Here is a 24504-nt window from a genome sequence, read left to right as displayed (position 1 = left end):
TTTACAACGTGGGCCACGGAAGCGCACACGCATTGCAGCTATTTTTGTGGAAAATTACGGTTCACGTATTGTTTGTGGGAAATTACGGTTCTGCCCCCTGCACTGTGTGTATGTGTGTGTGTGGGGGGGGGGGGGGGGGGGCTGAGCACATGCTCACGCTCACACACACGCACACGCTCCACAATTTAAATAACCTCCAAAATAATGTATCTGTGTGCACGAAGTTGCAAACATGTATGTTGCTTATTGTATTCCAGTGAATGTCGCGCTACGTGCGTGCATGTGTGTGTGTTTCATTGTGTTCAACATTGTGCGCGTGTGTGTTGCATGTTTGTGCACCGTTTACCTTTCACTTTCTACTTCCGTGTGTGTGTGTGTGCTGTGTGTGTGCGCGCGCGTGTCGCCCCTCTCTTTGCTCTGTGCGTCTGAGCTGTGTGCGTGAGCGTGTCCTGTGTTAATGTTGTGTATCTGTGCTTACTCCGCTGCAAAGATACTTTCAATCCCTCATATACTGTGCAGTGTGCACACCCCAAAACCCAACCTCTGCACATAATTCGGAGCACATACATTAGAGTGGGTAAGGGCTAGTATTCATATATTTTGTAAGCATTTTCTGCTTCATTTGACAGTGATAGTGAGTAGAGAGACAGGAATGACAGGAGAGAAAGGGGGAGAAGGGGATGACATGCAGCACAGGGCTTTGGGTGGGATTCGAACCCGGGCTGGTTGCAAGAAGAACTCAGCCTTAATATAGTGCACGCTCCACCAAGTGAGGTATCGGAGCACGCCAGTATAAATATTATTGAACATATCTCCCTGCCCAAAGGCTCTGCAGGGAACCAGCCCTGATACAGACCATACAGGACAGGTCACAACAAGGCAGTAGAGACTTAGAAGTCACCTACAACACATTACAGTTTTAAAAAGGGATACTGCAGAGAGGACCTCCAGGGGACCATTGGTTTTTGGAACAGTCGAGAGTGTCGAAAGCCTGCGAGACAGAAAAGAACCTCTTTCTTTTCTTTGACGACTATCTCCCCTCTTGTTCTGTTCCTCTTCTTCTTCTTCTTCTTCTTTATTTCCTTCTTTGACACGCACAGACAAGGACTGAAAACACGGGACGCTAACTTAGGCTGACGACGTCATGGGTTACGACAGAGTGTTGTTGTCCCCCTGGTGGGGTGAAAGGAAACTACAGAAAGAAGAAGGAACCCCATCGACATTAGGGTGTGTGTGTGTGTGTGTGTGTGTGTGTGTGCATAAGTGCGTGCGTGAGTGTGTGTGGACAAGGTGTGGCGGCCGAGCACCTTCCCCACAATGCCCCAGTGCCGCTGGGGGACACACACCTCACATCCTGTCAGTAATAGGGGGTTATTCCTGTCCACGGTTAACCCCCTCCAGACCGGTGGGTTGCAACCTCTGTGACCCTGTGGTGGAGGTATGGTTTAGGGGGGGTGCTTCTTGCCAACGGTCCCGCCCTTGGTGTAGCTTGTTTTTCGTACGGGGCCAGCTCTCAGCTGGTCTCATCTTCCCCCTCTCTCCTCTCCCTGGCTGTGGTCTGCATACGGAGACACGAACACAACAGGTCCTGTATTGCACGGCATGCCCTCGTGGCCTGGCGGGCGATGTGTCAGTGGTAGCGACTTCGTTTCTCCTCCGCCTCGGTGCTGTAGTCCCTTAAACCGATGCCCCGCTGCAGGTTCAGTAAGGAGTCCTTCATCTAGGATAATGTATGGAACAAAAAACAATGAGGTTGTGTGAAAGGAATGGAGGGGTTGCTGATAGAATCATAGACCTTTGAAGCAATCCTAGACCTTTCAATAGAGCCTCTATGTGAACTAGAGTGAGTGCAGCCTCCTCGCTGTCTGGGTGAGATAATGCTTGATTTATACTTGGTTGTGCACTCATAATAGCCAATCTATAAATAAGTTGTGAGCTTGTAGATCAGCTATTTTTGGTGGATGACACCGGTGCAAAATTAGTCACGCTTTAGACAATATTGCATGACACAATTATGCATTTTTTTTATTTTTTTTTAATGTTTTTTGGATCTCCAAAGATATACTAGGCATGATCGCGATCGCGAAATTGCATGTTTAACCCCTATAACAAACCCCATCTTTCAAACATGGCAGCCATGTTTGTTTACATAATGTACAAACATAATGGCTGATATCTCATGAATGCCTGAACGGATTTCCAAGCGGATTTCTTTGTTTGAAAGCTGTGAACAGCGTGCACACACGTGGTGTATGATCTAGGCATGGGAGTGCATGATCCGTGCACTATGAATTACATGGAAGTCTATGGAGACCATGGCATCTTGGACCTTCAAAGAGATTTAATTGATTGCAACAAATGTGTTAATAGGAGTAGTAACAATAGTACTACTGCCATGCCAATCTAATTGATTATAATCATATAAGTGTCTGGTTGGTTGTGAATCCAAGGTCAAATCGGTAGTAATGCATTAAACACTGAACACTGAACTGCATGCCAAAGCAAATCCCTTGCATTGTGAACTCATATTTAATAATAATAAAGTGTGTGGTTGCAGATTCCAAGCAACGACGTGCCTTACATAATTGATAAAGTTATGTAATAAAGGACATTTCTGCTGAGGCAGGTTCATACGGCTGACGAAGGCCGATAGGCCAAAACGCGGTCGTGTTTGAGACGGCTTAACCCACTTAGGCCTAGAATTATTGAATGCTTTAACCAGTGGAAAATAGCAGATATACAAGCTCACAGCGCAGCACCGAGTGCCGCGCTGCGAGCTTGTAGATCTGCTATTTTTGAAAAAGTCGTGAAAATGTGTGCAAATCTTTGAATATATGTATTTTCAAAGCGAACGTTTGTAACTCAAATTTTGCTTCTGGGTGGTCCCTGGAACTAAATATTTTGAGATGGGTGGTCCGTGGCCAAATAAATATCATTTTGGGGGTCCTTCACATGAAAAGGTTTGAGCACCACTGACATAGTAGTCTCTCAAGAACAGACTAACTGAGCTCCATTTAAGTGAAAAGGACCGTTTCTTTGACGATGGCTAGCCAGATTGCTGACATAGAAACATAGGGTTTTTCAAAAAACCTTAGAAGGATTCAAAAGACACTTATAGAATCAGGTCAAAATTCGAATTTTCACGACTTTTCAAAAATAGCAGATCTGCGGGCTCGCAGCGCGGCACCCGGTGCCGCGCTGTGAGCTTGTATATCTGCTATTTTTCAATAGTTAAAGCATTCAATAATTCTAGGCCTAAATAAGCGTAAAAGACTACCAGGGACTACTACTTGTGAGCACGGTTGTGTGTGCTTGTGTACCTGGTCTAGTAAAACCACAGACGACTTGATGATCTCCCTCCACTTCTGCAGCTCGGAGTCATGGTACCGCTGCTGCGACTCTAGCAGCTGGGCCCACTCCATTTGTGTCTGCGGCAGTTTACTGGCAACACACACACACACACACACACAAATAGGCATTCTATAAGCTACAAGCAATTATGCATCATTAAGCATAACCCAAACCTCTAAACCTAACCTTAAATATCTAATTCTAACACTAACCTCAAACTGAATATTTTCCAAATTGTAAACCTAACTCCCAAGTCCCAAAATGTTTTTAAAACATAAAACAACCACGTCTCTCGTGAGGACCAGGAAAACTGTACCCACATTGTCTATTTCTCAATTATACTATGTACTTGTGGGGACATTTACACACACACACACACACACACACACACACACACACACACACACACACACACACACACACACACACACACACACACACACACACACACACACACACACACACACACACACACACACGCATGCACAACTCACATGCACACACGCACGCACAGACACACACACAAAATAATGATCAACAAAACTGTGCAAGACTAGCATGATAACAATCTTGCCAACAAATGTTTGGTAAATTGTTTCAGTAAGTCTAGAATCGTTCAGGGGCAATTATATAAGCAGAGGTATTTTCCTGACACATTTGTCAACAGCCGTATGGTGTGTGTGTGTGTGTGTGTGTGTGTGTGTGTGTGTGTGTGTGTGTGTGTGTGTGTGTGTGTGTGTGTGTGTGTGTGCGTGCGTGTGCGTGTGTACCAGTCTCTTATATAATACGTGGCCAGGCTGAGAGAAAATGGGTTTAAAATTTTAACCATATTCTTCAATTATTTTACACAATGAAGTATGAAACAATGTCATCTTATGTTAAACAATTATTTATTGAAAATAAAGTATTATAATTAAATGGAATAGACGTGCTTTTGCATAAACTCTCAGAATATGAACAGCTGGCCTAAATGTGCCTTTTGTGCCAACACAAAGCCCTACATTAATAAAGTAAATACAGTATAGGCCAGTCATTCTATACCGACCACCACACTAGTTACCATGCCCACAAGCAGCCAGTTTGTCAATGCTGGGATGCTATAGTATAATCCATATTTTCCCCTGTGTATTGGGTCACTGAACACCACCTTATTACAGTAATTGCGCTGCTTTGTTTACAAACTGCTTACATAATAACCTACTATCCATACCTAAAGAGCGGACAGGGAGACCTCGCCTCAATATTAACATCTGTCTTGTTTTTGTAATAAACTGTTCTGTTTTGTTTTAAATGATACAGAAACGCTCTTATATAAGTGTCTCTTGTAATATCTGTCTTTTAATAGTACTTGGGTGTTTTATTAATTCATGAAGTATTGTGTTTTATGTTGTACATTTTGAATGGACCCCGAGAAGTCCTCATATTAGACTCAACTAGAGTATCACTCGAAAGTAGTGACTACTGTCACTGTTTTACTTTTTTAATAATAATAAAAAGGAACACACAGGATACACCACACCACTAAGATACCCATGTACCTGACAAAATACTTCCTAGACGTCAAGGATGTCCACAATTCCTTTAAAATCGGTCTGAAAAGTCACTTACAGGTGGCTGCTACTCGAAACTTCAAACAGACTAAGCCCATACTTACCTCTCCTTTTCCACTGTAAATATATTGTATTTCTTTTTTCCCATTTATGATATCCTGTGTATCCTACGTTCTATCCGTCAGTCATTCAATGTTTTATGAGATACATAAAGGGTTCCTTTGTAAATAAGCCGAAAAGCTTACTAGGATCTCCTTTTGGTTGACCTTGTATCAGTGAACTGTACTGTCATGAATCTGTACCTGTTTCCTATGCAACCTTCTAATAAAATCTTCAATCAATCAATGGGTTTTATACGGACATACAAGGTTTCCATCTGACATCGACCACAGTATGCGTGCATACCTTTCATGAAGCCGCAGCCCCTTCCAGGTGGTGAGGGACTGAGCAGAGTACTCCAGCATCCACAGCTTGTAGAACAGCATCATGTTCAGGAATACCAGCAACACCAGACTGCAAGGACGACACAAAACCCTTTCTTTCAACACAGACAATGGGCCTCATTCACAAAACTCTAAAAATGTCTAGTAAAACTAAAATGTCTAGTATATATATCGTTGCTGTCAGGCAGAAACCTCTTATCTCCATATTTTATTTTCCGTAAATTATCGCTTTACTTGATCATACTACAGCGTCACGCAGCGCTTCGAGCTTGTGGATCTGCTAGTTTTGATACTTTTGAATTTGAGTCCTGAAAAGGGACAAACAGTATGAGGTTTCCACCCGACAGAGATGATAATTACTGATATAAATGGATAACAGGTGGAGGTGCATCTGGTGCATGAAATATATTAGAAAAAAAAAAATCCCAATTTTTATTTAATAAACAAATATATATTTTTAGTGAGCTTTGGCACTACTGTAGGCTAATTGATTTTGCATAAATAAATAAATTGCCTTTGCACATGTTTCAGAGCTTCATGAGTTTTGTGTTCATCAATAAAACATTTTCAGACTATGCTCATGGAAACGCTTACGCAAGCACTTTAAGATCAACTATGATCGTCAGCACGTAACATGAATGGTTTGTTCGCAGTCCCAGAAGTACTGGGAGTACTCATTTAGCAATAAAGACACCCTGGGTGCTAGTATGTTCTGAGAGATTATAGTTGATCAGTGAATGTATGTACCTTAGACAGATCCTATGGAGGGCAATGAAAAGAGAGAGACAGAAAGAGAGAGACAGAGAGAGAGGGGGGGGGGGGGGGGGAGGTGTTACACAATACACACACGACATAAACAAATGATTACAAAAGTAGAGGATTGACGAGATGAGACAATTAAAGAACTGAGATGAGGATGAGTCAGGGAAAATGTTTGTGTTTTGTATTCATTTATATTCATTTGTATACGTTTCTATGAGTATGTTTGAGTATGTGTAATGTGTATGGCAATATGCATTCGCAGTTTGCGCACTAGTAAATTGACTATTGCATGCATGTCTGTGGATGGAGTTGGTGGTAACCCTCAGGGTTCCTTCCAAATGGACCCTCATAGGTCACAAATGGAACATTTTGAAACCTGAAATGGGACATTCTGCAAATGGGTACTTTTGGTACTTTATGTACAACTAGTCCTTACCCATTGAGAAGTGAGAAGTGAAACATATATTTTTTTATATATCACAACCTATATGAGGGAATGTTATTGCCGATGCCAACGTAGCCCCCTTCCTCATCTCGGCGTACCCCCCCACGATAAAGCCAAAACATGTTGCGAGAAGGTAGGTACATATTGCAACACCGGTGTTTCTTTATCCAGTTCCCGATTTCAGAGTGGTTACATGGGCAGGCACACGGAGGTACACACACGCGCCACCGTGCGCGAGACATTTGCAAATGAATAAAAGTGTACAATCTGTGGCAGATGTGGGCTGCATATCCCATACGTTGCGCTGAGTAAATCTCATAACCTGGGGGGGCGGTAACCGTGACAAGACCCCGTGGGCTCGTGCATGAACGTGCGCATGCATGTCTGACGGGCACGTGCACGAACGTGCGCATGCATGTTTTGCAGCGCATGTGCATTAACGTCAAAAACTGAGCCTGTAGAGTTAAACAGAAGCATGACGAAAACCCTAACAAACAGCTTGAATGTGTGCTAATTGAAAATTGGGCTTCCTTTCTCACCGTCTGAATAATGCTAATGGTCAATGCCATGTGAAAGTTGAGATCAGTTGATGAAGCCACTGAATAGATGTGGAAATGAGAGTGTGACTGACTCTCTTAAATTATATAGGATTTCATGCCAATACATTAGTACCAGGGACATGCAGAGAATGTTAGAGAGGCAGGGGCTGAAATTTTTAAAAGGGCCTTTGGTGAAAATATCGAAAATAGCAGACCACGTGTCGCCACGAAAATAGCAGACAACGTGTCGCGCTACGATGCGTTGTGAGCTTGGAGGTCGGCTATTTTCGGTACTTGATACCACACTAAACTAAGCATAATCACGTGAATACTGGATATGTGGCGTATGGCATGGATTTCTACACAGATAAGGCAATTCTGTCAACATAAGATGCTGATTTCAAGTTCAGGAGAGTTTGGACAAGTCAATTCTCTTGAATACTGCCTTCAGTTATGGCATGGAAAGAGGGCATTTGCATTTCTTACACCATAGTAAGTAACCGCATTCATGGTCTGGAGAGGGCACCTTTTACGGATGGGTAAAAGGGCAGGGGCTCAACCCCCTTTGATGTCAATGTGTGCACGTGCCTGATTAGAACTTTTGCTCAAGTAAGATGTGAATACAGAAATGTGAGCAGTTCTTCCACCACTGTATACAACAGGGTTCCCACACATCTTTACCAATGAATTTCCAAAACTTTTCCAAAACTTTTCCAGAATATTTAACCCAATTTCCAAGACTATATTATAACAATAATTCCGCTCAATAACAAGTCGCTTACTCCTATACGCAATGCCTAAAGACAGGTAGTGTATGCCAGTGGTTCTCAACCTTTTCAGGCCGTGACCTCAGAAATAATCATATTTTAACTGGGGACACCGGCACCCTGACGAGCACTGAGTTGAGGAATTTTGTACAACACGGTTCTATTGTGAAAATAGCCGATCTACATGCTCACAACGCCTCGCAACGCAAGGCGTTGTGAGCATGTAGATATGCTATTTTCACAATTTCTAATATTTGACAATCTCATTTCAGAGGTATTAACAGGACCTTCCAGGACTCTTGATCAATTCCAAAACTTTTCCAGTACTGCAAAAATATTTTTCTAATTTCAAAATATTTCCAGGAATTTCATGACCGTGGGAACCCTGATACAAGTATGCATGTGTGTGTGTGTGTGTGTGTGTGTGTGTGTGTGTGTGTGTGTGTGTGTGTGTGTGTGTATGTGTGTGTGTGTGTGTGTGTGTGTGTGTGTGTGTGTGTGTGTGTGCGTGCGCGTGTGCGTGTGCGTGCGAGCACATGGAGGACCACTCACACAAAGCTGATGACGAGCAGCAGCTTGGAGACGCTGTAGAGGGCCAGGCCTCCGGGCAGGTGGTGGCCGAGGTGCTCGGGGCTCTGGCGTCGGGTCTGCGTGGAGCCGGCCACCTGCTTGATCCTCTGGATCACCTCCTGCTCCGTGGCCGTGCCGACGGGGCTCAGCGCCTCCTCCAGGTGCGCGCTGAGCAGGTGCGGCAGGGTCCTCTTCCTCCGCCGCAGCGAGTTCTTCACCACCTTGGCCTTGGGGGACGGGTGGCGCGACTCTATGAGGATGTCCTCCACCTTGGACAGCTCCGTCTCTGATGGGACAGGGTGGGGGGTGGGGGTGGGTGGGTGGGGGGGACGATATGAAAATGTCATATCACGATTATTGTGAGAAAAGAAGTCGCGATTTACGATATTATCGCGATGATCAAAATCCATTATCTTGGGGCGGAACATTTGCCAAAAAATTGCGATCTGATTTACCTGTGCAGTCACGATTATCGTGAGTGTTTTTCATCACGATAATCGATAATATCGCTTCATTGGGGGGAGGCAATGTTATACTGCACATCCCTAATACCTGATTCTGATTAGAATTGAAGTCACGTTTTCACAGAGACAAAGTGCAGGAGGTATAGTGGAAATTGACCTCATGTGAAAACGGCCACTGATGTTGTGTGGCGGAGGTTTTGGCGTTCGATAACTACCGCAAGCTACCTAGTCATTTTTTCCGAAAGATTTCCCTTATATGAAAATGCAAGAAATCCAAGTACCGTATTTTCCGGACTATAAGGCGCACTTAAAAGCCTTTAATTTTCTCAAAAAACTACAGTGCGCCTTATAGTCCAGTGCGCCTTATATATGGATCATTCATTGACATTGACATTCCCTTTAGCACAGCTCCATCTGTTGGATGCATAACGCAACGGTAGCGTCTATTATGTGCGCCTTATAGTCAGGTGCGCCTTATATATGAAAACAGTTTGAAAATAGACCATTCATTGACAGTGCGCCTTATAGTCAGGTGCGCCTTATAGTCCAGAAAATACTGTACTAGGAGTCTGTGATAGCGTGATGGCGTTGACTGAAGAGAAAAAGAGTGTGTCGGGTGAGAGAGTATGCTGTTGTATAGCCAGAACGATTGGTTTGGCCGGTTTTCAAACGTGTTTCAACACGTTCAAAAGTTGTGTAACACGTGAAAATTGACTCGAATTTATTTCGGAATTTGAAACATTGGTAATCTTAGTAGAAACAATATATAGAGTTTCTATCACCACTGCAACCAATCTTTGTAAAACAATACAAAAACTAGAAGCAGTGCTCTTCCGAGCACAGGTCTCCACCAGGCCGTGTGTCCTGGTGGTGCTACTGTATAATAGGCCAATGTAAAAAGGGTGGCATATGTTCTTCACCTTAGATCTTTCATGGCAATCGGACGCTGCATGCATGATTTCAAGCATTGTGTTCCAAAAATGTGTTTTGCTAAAGTCTACCTGCTGGTGGCGCTATAACAGGACAATGTTAAAAAGGTAGCATTTGTTCCTTGACCTAGTGGGAATATGTGTGGCAAATGTCACGGTAATCGCAAGCTGCGTTGATGATTTGAGGCATTTTGTTCAAAAACGGAGCAATCCTGCAAACTTTGGAAGCTAATATTAGCCAATCAGGATGGAATGTGAAATATCAGACGGATCGGACTTGATCACATGACTATAGAGATAATGTGTACCGATTTGCATGTTTTTGGATAAAATCTCAAGGAGTAATATCCAAAAATGTGTTTTACATAAGTCGGCCCAAAGGTGGCGCTATAAAAGGCTGATGTGAAAAATGCAGGGCAAAGGTTTATCCTTAGCCTCTAGGGAGTGCGCTTACAACGTTTGAAACTGATCGGTGGAGTTATAGGTAAAACCACAAATCGGGCTGTTATAGCGCCACCATGAGGCTGATTAAAAAAAAATTAAGTGGCATTTCTTCCTCGGCCTAGTGGGAACGTGTGTGTGCGATTTCATGATAATTGCACTTTGCGTTTGTGATTTGAGGCATTTTGTTCAAAACGGCTCAATCCCACAAACTTTGGAAGCCAATCTTAGCCAATCGGATCGAATATGCAAAATCGGACAGATCCGTGTCGATCACATGACTGTCGAGATATTGCCTACCGATTTGTAGGATTTTTGGACAAAATCTGTAAGAGTAGTGCAGAGAAATGTGTTTAGCAAACATCGGCCACTAGTTGGTGCTAGAAAAGGCCCATTTGAAAAATTTAGGGCAGAGGTTCTAGATTGGCATCCAGGGAATGTGTTTGCTCACTTTGGCAGCGACCGGGCCAACGGCGACTGAGATTTGGCGCTCACAAACTGCGAGGACGCACGGACGGACGCACGCACGGACGGACGCACGGACGGACGGACACACGGACGGAGGGGAAAACATACTCTCCCTCAGCCTTCGGCTGGTGGAGACAATAAATACATCTATGATGTCCAGGTGAAGTAAACAAAAGAATAATGGTTAATAATTTTGATCCAGACAGTTTTGCTGTGTATTATAGTCGCTGTCACTGCCCCCTACTGTTTGGGTCTGGGGAGGGCATACAGTAGATCAGTGGTTCTCAAACCTTTTCATGTCAAGGACCCCCAAACTGACCTCCCCCACCTGGCCAAGCTGAAAGGAACCCCAGACTCCAGAGTGGTGGTGGGCAGGTTCTTTACTTTACCACCCAGACACCCCGTCACCACAAATACTTCAATGCTGGACCTTACCAAGAATGCGGAAGTTCTCATCCAGCCCGCTCCAAAAGTTCTTCTCAATGAAGCCTTTCACCAGACCCCATGGCTGCTTCCTGTACCGCAGCTCAGTCGATACCCTGAGAGAGAGGGATAGGGGGGGTCAGTGACAGAAGAGAGAGCCAAAGGAGTAGTGATTAAAAGTCCCAAATGCAAAAGGGACAAAGTGCAGTCATTCTGAATTCATGCAGTATTTAAAGACACACCGTAATGCCATAGAAAGATAAAAGAAAGTCTATTTGTCTTTGCTTCCTTAATTCTCTTACTGCCACATAAGGATTTAAGGATGTCTTAAACTGCCATCAAAGTAGCTTAAAAGTAGCTTACCTTTGCGATTTTATAGAAAAATATCCATCTATTATTTCCAACCGCAATCTTTTGTAAAAGACAGGCGTATCTGTCGTAAAGTTGTGAGAAGAAAAAAAATAAGACGGCTGAAGTTTGTCCCTCGCTCGCACCAGTTGTTTAGGCCTTTAGGGCATAGAAATAGAGAAACTAGATCCTGGCATAGAAAACGACCAGAAAAGTGATCCCGCCGCCATTATTATTGTTTATGTGTGATCAAGATTTGAGACTAGCTTTACTTGCGCTGTTGCTGTTGCAGAGACCCACGCCACCCCTCATCTGCTCACAGTGCTCAGACAGGGAAAAGAACGAACGAACGACCGCTCGTTCATGGCCGTGCGCTACTTGAATAAATGGACGAGCGCGCTCGTTCAAAGCCTTAAAAGAAATAAAGACTTGCATGGCTACAAAGCACAGTTGGGGCTAACCACCACCTGACTGGAAGCTTTGCTCACCTTAACCGACACTTGTTCTTGGCCACCCTGGTGAGCATGTAGCGGTTCAGAGTATAGAAGTAGTCGTGATACGGCACGTCATGGGTGATGACCTCGGCATCCACGATGTAACACTCGCTCTCGTGGCTGGCCTTGTACAGCGTCTGATGAGCAGAGATGGAGAGGACTAAAGACCTGGAATGTTTTTGTAGGACGTTGGAATCATTCATGCTGGTTTCACATGACAAAGACAGAGGATACAGACTTCAGTCTGATCTGCTGCTCATTATTAGAGTCAGACCAATGCCAGATGTTTGGGTCTGATGATGATCCCTATCCCTGAGACATTTCATTAGACCAGGAGTCTTCAACCGGGGGTCCTCAGAGTTACTACAGGGGGGCCGCCAAATCTTTGTGTGATACTGTGGGATAATTATTTTAAATTAACAACTTGAATCTTCCCTTCCCTATTCTGAGGAGAACCTTAGCCAACAATGGCAGATCTACAAGCTCTCGAGGCATTGAGAGCTTGTAGATCGGCTATTTTCAGCAAAGAGGTTTGGTGTAGAGGTAAAAAAGAGCAGACCAAGTACAGAGTGAAATCACAAGTATCAATGATTTACGTTTTTAAATGTCTGAAAAAAGATTAACACGAATCCAACATAGACTGATGACAGTGCTCTCAAACAAGTCTCTGAATCTATCTATGAAATCGATGAAAATCTGCATGACACAATTATACTATATGTAGAGGGGGTCCCTGCTTCATCTCTCTCTCAGCTAAGGGGTACTTGATCTGAAAACGTTGAAGACCCCTGAATTAGACTTTACAATGAACAAGCAAACAAGTTATATAAAGTACACATACACTGAACTTTATTTAACTTGACCACTCAAACCTTTTCAGAAATAGTACATAAAATAGTACAGTACAACAATCTACAAGCTCACAAAGCGATGCGATGCAATGCGTTGTGAGCTTTAAAGAAAGAAATACATTTCAAGTTTTATTTCCAAAACGGTTCAGCCTAAACATGCCAAAAATAAAACTGGTAAAAATAAAAAGACAGACGATCATGTAGACACAATGTAAAAAAGTGCGGAGCTAGGCTTCCACTTTTCTCTCCAGCTCTCTTATATTTTCACTGAATGGTTCTTATTTCTAAATGGGTTTGTTAATGCGGCATGCTCGCTTACATTATTGCTTTTCAACAGTGCAGTGGACACGGACTGGGTAGAGGGGGCGATACAGTATGCAACAAATGCTCATGAGCAGGATACATTATTTTATATGAAAATAATCCATCTAGCCTTTTTATCCAAAGCGCTTTACAATACATAACGTCCATAAGAATATCACACCAAGTACTGTATACCTCTGCTGCTATGCTCATGCACCCTTATCTCTCAGGTAACATGTGTAAATATCTAGATCATTTACTATTTGTTTTCTTGTTTGATCTCCTTTCCCCCTTGCCCCTGCCCCTCTTCTTCTTCCCTTTATATTTGTTTCAATCAAAATAACAAAACTATGGGAAATATGCACGAAAACTAATTTCACACACTTTTTTCCTTCTGTAAACCTGTGATGTGACAATAAAGCTGATTCTCATTCTGAATATGTTAAATTCACATTTGCACCCACATACACACACACACGGCAGAGGCGCACATGTAAGGGACAACCTGCTTGTTTAGAGCAGATCAGTGTCTTGCTCAAAGACACTTCTTTTGGCACAAAGTCAGGGATCAAACTGGGAACCTTCGGGTTCCTGGAGTCACTGGCAGGATAAAGAAATGGTCTCTGTCGGGTGGAAACTGTTACTTTTCAAAAACTGCAAAAGTAGCAGATGGTACAAGCTCAAAATGCGTCGCTTGGCACTGCATTTTTCGAACTTGCAGATCTGCTACTTTTGATGCTTGTGTGTGATGCTGTTGTATGATCAAGCAGGGCATTAGTTTAAGGGGAAAATGGTTTAAACATGGAGATAGGAGGTTTCGTAGGTTTCTGCCCGACAGCAAGGAAATCCAGAAAGGTAATTCACCTGAGTCTCTGTGACTGCGGCCGTCTTGGGGGCCAGAGGGTTGGACAGAGAGATGGTGTACAGGATGTCTCTGGTCTGGTTCCCAGCGTCCTCTTTCTTCCATGGGTGGTACACCACGTCTGAACAAGAGCACAATGAAACAGCAATAAACAAACACTTTACTCACTATTGGAAGGACTACTCTGATATCGTCGTTGTCGGGTGAAAACCTTGTATGTCCAAAACCGTTGGTTTTGTATTTATCTTTTTTTAAATGATTTAAACTAGTGAAAACAGCCGATCTACAAGCACACAACGCCTCGCGGTGCGAGGCGTTGTGTGCTTGTAGATCTGCTGTTACTTTTGTGCGACAGCCTTGTCTGATGAAGCAGGGCTTTACTTCGTGGAAAAACTTACAAATTTGAAACTTGGAGCTATGAGGTTTTGGCCCGACAGTGACGATATGTTGCTTAAAAGTAAATGTCCTGTATTCAAAACTTTAATTGAGTTAAAGTACAAAAGTATTGTTAACTACAAAACATGTAAAACCTTTTCGATAATAGTTCATCTACAAGCTTATAGATCAGTCTATAGATTGTATAGCTAAAGTAAAAATATGGCTCAAGTGATTAATGTATGATTTGTATTAATAATCTATATCTACAAGTAACTAGAAACTAAAGTTGTCTAATAATTGGAGTGAAGTAAAAAGTACAAGATTGGCCTCTGATATGTAGTGGAGTAGAAGTATAACGTATCAAAAAATGTAAGTACATATTAGGTCATTTTCCACCACTGTACAATTATGACACATGCTAAAATGACATTGGACACTCAAAGAATGTGCTGATTATTTCAGATTAGTGTTATTCAACTCCATTCAGTCCTGTGGATCTAGTACATTACTGTTTTTCATTTTAGGTGGTGTTAAATGCTTTTGTCAATGCAGTTTCAAATGTTGCCCTATCGGGGGCGCTATAAAGTGTCAAGAGGGAGTCATTTACATTACTTCTGAACATCAGTTGAATTGCAGTCCTACAGAAATCTTTTAGATACTGTATGAGAATTATGTTTTTCTGATTTTAGTTTCCTTCTTTGAGAAATAGCAATACTGTATTCTATTGAATTAAATGAGAATTTAACATAAATACCACTCACCAACACAGTGTCAACTGTCAATATTATGTGAATGTAAAGACATGACAGTGAACCATACAAGTTGAAAGTTTTTCGACTGCAGTGATTTTCACTGAAGCAAACAGAGCGACCTCCGATGCAGGTTCCAGTTTGAGAAGTACAGTATAGTGTTGTTGCCGTGTGTGGATTTCCTAAACTACAACACTTGTTTTACCACGCTTAACAAACAAAATGTGAGTTGAATAAAGTGACATGGCAGGTGTGAATGCACCTCTATGATTGAACACAAACATAACACCACAGCTGTTCCAATCAGAATCTCCAGAGGAAATACAGACCTGAGAATCGACGCTGCCCCATGAAGTCGATCATGAACTGTGACTCGGTGAAGAGGATGTCGTACATCTTGTCTACGCTGAAGTTGTACACCTCATTGATGTACTGTCTGCCGCTCAGGTCATCCTGGAAGGCCTGCACCTCACCTGCTAGACACACACACACACACAGGGATATAGCTGAAAAGGTACAACTATGACATGTGGTCAGGGACAGAGACATACAGAATGACAGTCAGTCAGTCACTCTGTCTGTCAATCAATCAGTCAGTCAGTCAGTCAGTCAGTCCGATTTGAAAAATGCACTAGGCTGAATGTTTAAGATACAGTTAGCACCAATTCAGGCAGCCTGTTTCAGTGTACCACAAACCTTATGTAAGATGTCACGTGTGACTTTTTCAAATCAAATAATGTCCCTCCACTTGTTGTGCATCTGTCATCGCCACATGCACACTCGGTAAGAGCCAGGACACAACCCTACATCTTCTCTCCTCTCATCTTCCCTGTATCTATACTGTTTATTTCCAAATAGAACCACAGTATGGCAAGTAGTACCATGTTATTCCCTATTGTCATGTCATTGCAGGCGAAAATGTGCGACGAGTCGTCAGCAAAGACGTAATTTATAAGCCACGTTGTGTTGTTAGCTTTAAAATCGGTTATTTTTGGCAAGGGGCACCATCGTGCCATGGATTATAAATACTAGACTTTACCCTCGTCGTGTGTCTCGGAGGAGTCGCTCAGCTCGGTGGGGATGTCTTCGTTGTCGTTGAAGTCCAGCGAGGGTGAGGAGACGGGCACGCCCAGGACACCCGCCACGTTGAGCTCCTCTTCCACCACCAGGGGTAAGAGGAGCTCCCCATCTGGCAGGCAGTCTGCAAACTCCTCCGGCAGGTCAAACTGAGAGAGAAAGAGATGAGGTTCAGTCACATCATGAATTATGAGAATGTGAGAATACACCATGGGGCATTTGTTCACGAAGCCCTTGCCTGTATGCAAGGACATTTGAAGGAGTTGACAGTTTGCATAGTGGAATGCCATGCATCCCCCTTTTCCTTAGTGAACATGTGTTCCGAAATATGTGGATTATACTAGAACTCCCGCTGTTAATATTAGTGTTCATTTGAGTATAGTCGGCCTAGTGGAGTGAGCCCAGGGACAGTTTATTAAATTTGGAGACAGAAAAATCGATTAACTTCACGCTATGCGGTATTGAGGCAGTGTGTTTTAAATTCAGACGGAGAAAAATGAGTTGTTTCTCAGGCTGATTTGATTTAGCGAGCGGCCGGCAAATATGACAAGAGCTTCATCATAACCAAACCAAATCAAATTTACGGTTATGGAACAACTCATTTTCTGCCCTTATCTATCGCTCCCGGTCTCAGTGCAGACAGACAAATATCAACAACAGCAGTTAATATAGCATTCACATATTGTATTTTAAACAATGGGGTGTGCTGTTGTTGGCATCAAATAATAAATCAAATAATTCCCTACTATTTGTGAGAGGCGTCAGCAGTGACATCTCATAATCATAGCATACAATTCATTGTAATGACATTTTTTTCCAAATATATTTTGTGTAAGATGAGGTAAGATGTCAGAAAACAACCCCAACTGACAGTATTGTACACATACTCTATTCCAGTGATGGATAAGAGGAGTTTGTTTGTTCAACTATAATACTCATGGGGGAATCATGCTCATGACTCTGGCATTTCTGCTCGACTTGCACTACTTTTCACTGGTAACTTTATTAGAGGCCTGCTAAGGCAAACTGCTGTAAATGTGTTTCACTGTGGATAGATTGTATATTCCTCATTATACTCAATAGATTTCACTGTCCATATTCATGGTGACACTGTACATACGTACAGACACACAGCCACACTGTGGTGCATATGGTTTTAACCAATCATCAACATTAAATCCAAAATTGTCTACTCTAGTGTTCATTAACGTATATAGCTTTGTGTGTCCTGTAAACCCTCCTGCTGTGCAGTGGTCATCTGTGTGTTGCCTTCTCAAACGATTTGAAGTCATGTGAATGAATGTAGAGTATGAATGCTTGTGAGTCTCACAGTTAATCATGCAGGCATGTTAATATGTTTGATGTTAATGTAACGTCAAGCTCTAATTGATTATTTGTTTATCAAATAATAACATTTCCCAAGGCAGATATGACAAATGACAAATGAAAAAAGAAATGACTGACATACTGTATTTAATAAAGTTACACTTTAAAAAATTACATTATTATTATTATTACAATGCATCATGATGTGAGCTTGTATATGGTCTTGCGATCCGGTGCTTGTGTAGTAATTGTGACAGGCCAGACCCACAAAGGGAAGTGTGATCTGTGTTCCAGACAGCGTGACTTGAAGTGATTTGTGCAGTTCATGTGATATCAAGCCACATGCCACTACAGTATGTGCTACTAATAATAGTAGAGAAAAACTAAAGCCATTCTGTGTTGACTCGAGTCGTGAGGTGGTCTTACTAGGGCATGAGCTCTATATAAATCTATATCATATATATAAATGTATATCATTGCTGTCGGGCAGAAACCATATTTTAACTTGTTGTGTTTTTCATAAATGAATGCCCTACTTGATCATACTGTATACAACACAGTGTCACACAAAAGCATGAAAAGTAGCAGACCCACAAGCTAGAAACTGTTACTTTTATAATTAACTAAATTGAAAATGGGCCTGGTGTACAAGATACACTACACCTCCAAGATACCCATGTACCTGACAAACTACTTCCTTCCTTCCTTACTACTTCCTAGGTCAAGGATGTCCATGATCACAACACCAGAGGCAGCTCCACTAATCAAGTTCAACGTAGATTTAACACTAAACAAGGCTCTAATGTGTTCTCCTGTTCTCTAAATAGACTAAAGCCCCCATGCTTCTACCCCCCCCCCCCTTTTTTTCTGCTTTTGTAATTGATGTTGTCCTTTTTCTGCTTTTGAAATTGATGTTATTCTAGATAAAGTACTATGTTCTATCCGTCTGTCTTTCAATGTTATATGAGGTACATAAAGTGGTTCCTGTGTAAATAAGCCATAATGCCTCATTCACACTACAGATATATAGTTGAACGTTTTGCTTGGTAATTCAATGTAATCTCAATGGAAACCAGCTTTAAAGCTTTCAAAGCTTTGTTCTTTGTGTGTCCTGTATCTTTAAAGCTGGTTTCCATTGAGATTACATTGAATTACCAAGCTAAACGTTCAACTATATATCTGTAGTGTGAATGAGGCATTAGGCTTTCTATAGGATCTCCTTATAGTTGACTGTACCAGTGATTTGTGCTGTCATGAAACTGTACTTTTTTTTCTATTGCAAACTGCTAATAAACTCTTCAATCAATCAATCAATCTTGAAAATGAACAGTTTTCAACATATGAGGTTTCCACCGGACAGCGACGATATGCAACGCACACATGAACACAAACATACTCAGTAACAGAAGCAGGATATGGGAGAGGTTTGACACCCGCATGCACACACACACACACACACACACACACACACACACACACACACACACACACACACACACACACACACACACACACACACACACACACACACACACACACACACACACACACACACACACACACACACACACACACACCGGGTTGCCCCATGCACAGCAGAGCAGAGGTTAATCGTGGAAGTATTCCCCACACTACACAAGGCTGTATGGAGCACAACTTGGATGACAGCTCCACTGTGTCAAGACGACAACATGAAAAGTGATGCAGGCCCAGTGTTGATCTCACAGAGGTCTCTGAAGCAATTTACAGTCTGTCAGGGATTGATGGACCCATTCTCAAGGCCTTCAGAAAGCCCTTGTGCAAGCAGTGCATTTCACCCCTGGCTTTAACCTCTGCCACTCACTGCATGTGAGTGAGTGGTTGTGTGTGTAAGGACGTCTGTCAGTGTAGGACATCGAGTCATAAAATGGGAATTTGGAAAAATGTAGCTCCCATTTTCTGGCACAATAACCTTTATAAATTAAGTTAAGTATTAATAACTAATGTGAGCACATGTGCTTGCATGTGACTGTTGCATGTGCGAGCGAGTGTTCGAGTCCCACTGTGTGTGTGTGTGTGTGTGTGTGTGTGTGTGTGTGTGTGTGTGTGTGTGTGTGTGTGTGTGTGTGTGTGGCTGGCTCACTGTTAGGCCTGTCACAATTGTTACATAAAAAAAATGATTTTGCATAATTGTCATAATCGTTTCAAAAAGTAGTGGAAATAGCAGATCTACAAGCCAATCTACAAGTTCACTTGGCTATTTCCACTATCAATGTTCTTTTTTAAGTATAAAGTTGTCAAATTTGTCAGTAATTTCTTTGTTTATTTAGGTTATGTGTCATATCTGCCATGTGCAACTTCAAAGCCTACAAGCCAAGCAGAAATGTAATTGTCAACGACAAAAACACAATTCAATCGTTAATCACAAATTATCTGAGTCACAATTAATTGTCATGTAAAATGTCATAATCTTGACAGCCCTACTCACTGTAATGGGGCTTTCGTTGGCTGGACTGTGGCGGATGCTGTTATGGACAGGAAGAGGGCTCCCCTCTGGCTTGGCCTCGGCGCAGCTCTTGAAGGACTCGTTGTTGATGTCGTTCTCCTCGTTGGGGATTTCTTCACAGAACCTGCAGACAACAGAGTTCTGTACCACTTCACCAGTACCTCAGTCTGTGGTATGACTGACCCGGCCGGGGTATTGAACCCTGGCCTCCCAATCTCAGGGCGGATACTAACTACAAGCCAAGGCCACTGAGCTGGTGCATTCTAGTAAGCAAATATTAAAAATATTCCCTGTAAATCTTACATTAAAACCAGAGTTTCCTAAAAGAATCCAATAGCTGTGTTTTTAGTTTTTTCTCCTAACACATTTCCAGATGGTGGAGGTGATCGGAGTACAGCATCTTGCAATGGGCCTGGTCTACAATATACGCTACACCACTAATACCCATAAACCTGACAAAATACTTCCAAAAACGTCAAAGACATCCACAGTCACAACACCAGAGGCAGCTCCACTAATCACGTTCAACTCAGATTTGGCTCAAACAAAGGGTTAAATTAGTTCTCCTGCTATGCCACAAAGATGTGGAATGCCCCTACCAACGGCCTTAAAAGAGTGTAAATTCCTGCACTCCTTTAGAACCGCTCTGAAAGAACACTTACAGGTGGCTGCAACTCGAAACTGGCCCCTGTAAAACGTCAAAGACAAAGCCTAACCTTATCCCCCTCTGTACTATATACTGTACATATTGTATATTTGTCTCCACCAGCCGAAGGCATGGGGGAGAGTATGTTTTCCCCTCCGTCCGTCCGTGTGTCCGTCCGTCCGTCCGTCCGTGTGTCCGTGCGTGCGTCCTCGCAGTTTGTGTGCAGCTAATCTCAGTCGCCGTTGGCCCGGTCGCTGCCAAAGTGAGCACACACATTCCCTGGATGCCAATCTAGAACCTCTGCCCTAAATTTTTCAAATGGGCCTTTTCTAGCGCCACCTAGTGGCCGATGTTCGCAAAACACATTTCAGTGCACTACTCTTACAGATTTTGTCCAAAAATCCTACAAATCGGTAGGCAGTATCTCAACAGTCATGTGATCGACACGGATCTGTCCGATTTTGCATATTCCATCCTGATTGGCTAAGATTGGCTTGCAAAGTTTGTAGGATTGAGCCGTTTTGGACAAAATGCCTCAAATCACAAACGCAAAGTGCAATTATCATGAAATCGCGCACACACGTTCCCACTAGGCCGAGGAAGAAATACCACTTAAATCTTTTTTAATCAGCCTCATGGTGGCGCTATAACAGGCCGATTTGTGGTTTTACCTATAACTCCACCGATCAGTTTCAAACTTTGTAAGCGCACTCCCTAGAGGCTAAGGATAAACCTTTACCCTGCATTTTTCACATCAGCCTTTTATAGCGCCACCTTTGGGCCGACTTATGTAAAACACATTTTTGGATATTACTCCTTGAGATTTTATCCAAAAATCACGCAAATCGGTACACAGTATCTCTATAGTCATGTGATCAAGTCCGATCCGTCTGTATTTCATATTCCATCCAGATTGGCTAATATTGGCTTCCAAAGCTTGCAGGATTGCTCCATTTTTGAACAAAATGCCTCAAATCATCAACGCAGCTTGCGATTACCGTGAAATTTGCAACACATATTCCCACTAGGTCAAGGAACAAATGCTACCTTTTTCACATTGGCCTGTTATAGCGCCACCAGCAGGTAGACTTTAGCAAAACTCATTTTTGGAACACAATGCTTCAAATCATGCATGCAGCATCAGATTGCCATGAAAGATCTAAGGTGAAGAACATATGCCACCCTTTTTACATTGGCCTATTATACAGTAGCACCACCAGGACGCACGGCCTGGTGGAGACCTGTGCTCGGAAGAGCACTGCTTCTAGTTGTTTCTGATTCTGACTGATTCTGATATGTTTTGCATAGTATTGTTGTATATTTGTCATTTAATGTCTCAATGAAGTGATTACAAAGGACTCGAATGTATCAAGCCATAGTGCTTAATTGGGTTTAAATCCTATTAGTAGACCTTGTATCTGAACTGTGGTGCCATGTACTTTTCCTATGCGAACTGATAATAAAATATTCAATCAATCAATCAATCAATCAATCAATCAATCAATCAATCAATCAATTTCAGAGGTCATAGTCAATGAAGAGAGAAAACGGTTTCAAGAAGAAAAGGTGCATATAGGCCTAGATGTGGGAGTTACTGCAGTATTGGGACACAATTGGGAGAGCATTTACTAAACCTATAAGCACAGCATCACGTGCCAGTTTACAGTCTCCATGGTAACCAGACTCACCCCATGGTGTTGAAGTCATCGTCGGGGGGAACGTAGTCCTCGTCGTCGCTGGTCAGGCCCAGCTCGCTGCCGTAACACTGATGGACAAAATGCCACAGCTCTTTGGGGCACAGAGGCTGAAGGAGGGAGGAAGCAATCAGGGATGCATCAATATCAAAAACGATGTGATGTTCTGATTCAGATGTTCACCATGTGATAATTATAAAGATCACAATATCAACATCATATGTAGCAGAGGCTTATTAATATATAGATTTAACAGCTACATTTAACACTAGGGGGATATAGTTAGTAAGTTCAGGTTTACAAGTAACTAAGGCTGCAGTAAAATAAAACAATTTGGCCAATACTGATGGAGGTACATTTGACTTACTGTTCAGTGCTGCTATTTTTTGAGTGCATATATACTGTATGCACTGTAGCATTTAAAACATGAAGTGGTGTCATGGCTTACTCACCTTGTCCATCAGAGCATTTTGCCACAGTCTGAACATCATCATGTACGTTCGGTCCCTGGCTCCAAATGAGGTGAAAAAGTGCTGTGAAGAATGAATGCCCATTGTACAGTATGTGAGACTTGGCTGCCATACTATTGAGATTAGAGGAACTTAGTAGTAGGCTATTTCAGCAACATGCATGCATCCAGTCCAAGAGTATTAGAGTCCAAGAGTATTCCTCAATCCTCAGCACACTTTCACATTCAGTGCACTGGTCAAGGACAATCTGGAGGAGATGTGGGCACCAGTGGTGTGTTCTACCGTGATACGCAATATACATAGTATGACGTTTTTCGCCACAGGAGGAGAGGCTGGGGCAGCAAGAATGTGGACTTTTGCCTAGTCTGAGGCGAATATGTGTGGCTACTGTCTTTCTTGATTTGATAATGGCAGCTGGCGAAGGAATTCACACATTAAGCAATAGACCTGCCACATTTCACAGTATTCAGACTTCATTCAGTGACCGCTCGCATGTGCGGGAGCCGGGTGGGAAGGAATAATTATCTAATTATCTAAAACACACCACTGGTGGGCACCATTAATGTAACATTGCTATGCTTTATCATATCACTGTGGCCCTCACCTTCTCTGTGTCCGTGCAGACCTGCATGGCATTGGGGATGAGGCGAGCTGTCTTCTCTTTCGTCATGGAACAGATGTCCTTTAGCCGCACTGTCAGCTACATGCACACGCGCGCGCACACACACACAGGCAGTGTTTTTGACACAGCATATTCCATGTTGCCAAGCTAGAGACATTCTAACAGGTAGAACAGTGTCAAAAACTGTACATGCATACCAGAGTCTCCCAGCGGAAAATGTTGCTGTAGAAACAGATCCAGTTCTCTGAGAGGTAGAGGCGTCCCTGTAGAAGGATGTCCCTTTGCAGGGCACATGAGTAGTCTGACAGCACGCACACGCACGCACACGCACACACACACACACACACACACACACACACACACACACACACACACACACACACACACACACACACACACACAGTCAGCATATCTTCACACAACTGCAACTACTTGGAAATAATCCCAAAACAGCATGGCAGGTTTTTTTTTAAATGTAATGATTCAGAATAATTACTAAGAAAATAGTGGATAGTTGCAGCCCTAATCCACTCCACTCACCCACGATGAGTCTCTCTGTGTCAGGGAGCTGTTTGAATAGCTTCCTGAAGTCCTCATTGCGCTGCTTATACGTAGGACTCAGCACCTAGACAGAGAGAGAGAGACAAACAGAACGGTGAAATTAACCTAATTTAATCTCAGCCATCCACACTTTACACTCTGTCTCATGCTCACTCACATTTAGTTTTTTAGACCCAAACACAAAATAGCCTTGTTAAAACCACCCACAAGTCTGATCAGGATGTTGTTTGGGGTTAGTTTATAATCGACATTGGCATCGATACCCAGGACAGTGGGGGATTTTGACAAGCGCTGCAAATGGATGTGTAATATGTGGCATGCATGAGTACAGTACATGGTCTGAGTTAAGACTGTATTTGATAGAGCGATGTCAAGCACAATGCCCAAAACAATGGGTCTTCTTTATGTCATTCTGCTGACATGCTGCTGTGCTAGTGGTCATAATGAGAACATTCTCAACTTTAGCAACATTTATATAGCGATGCT

The 24504-nt window shown here is 42.7% G+C and overlaps 1 protein-coding gene across 1 annotated transcript in view; it reads right to left on the bottom strand.

Moving 5' to 3' along the window:
- Positions 1-1478: 1478 nt before the first annotated feature.
- Positions 1479-24504, bottom strand: part of LOC308289817 (protein Aster-B-like) — a gene marked incomplete at its 5' end in the record, with an annotated part of 158278 nt that continues 135252 nt past the window's right edge. The window contains 16 exons of the mRNA XM_080731582.1: positions 1479-1720; positions 3321-3441; positions 5307-5414; positions 6092-6103; positions 8410-8713; positions 11165-11268; positions 11989-12131; positions 14013-14131; positions 15467-15610; positions 16177-16363; positions 20008-20149; positions 22360-22475; positions 22818-22898; positions 23440-23535; positions 23655-23758; positions 23998-24082. Coding sequence (XP_080587708.1) covers positions 1631-1720; positions 3321-3441; positions 5307-5414; positions 6092-6103; positions 8410-8713; positions 11165-11268; positions 11989-12131; positions 14013-14131; positions 15467-15610; positions 16177-16363; positions 20008-20149; positions 22360-22475; positions 22818-22898; positions 23440-23535; positions 23655-23758; positions 23998-24082 — 1956 coding nt within the window. The 3' untranslated portion in view covers positions 1479-1630. The remainder of the gene's footprint in view (positions 1721-3320; positions 3442-5306; positions 5415-6091; positions 6104-8409; positions 8714-11164; positions 11269-11988; positions 12132-14012; positions 14132-15466; positions 15611-16176; positions 16364-20007; positions 20150-22359; positions 22476-22817; positions 22899-23439; positions 23536-23654; positions 23759-23997; positions 24083-24504) is intronic.

This window comes from Nannobrachium achirus, assembly GCF_963921795.1.
Source record: "Nannobrachium achirus genome assembly, chromosome: 8".
NCBI lineage: Eukaryota > Metazoa > Chordata > Actinopteri > Myctophiformes > Myctophidae > Nannobrachium > Nannobrachium achirus.
The sequence above is the reverse complement of the archived record's forward strand: the minus strand, read 5'-3'. Positions and strand labels throughout refer to the sequence as shown.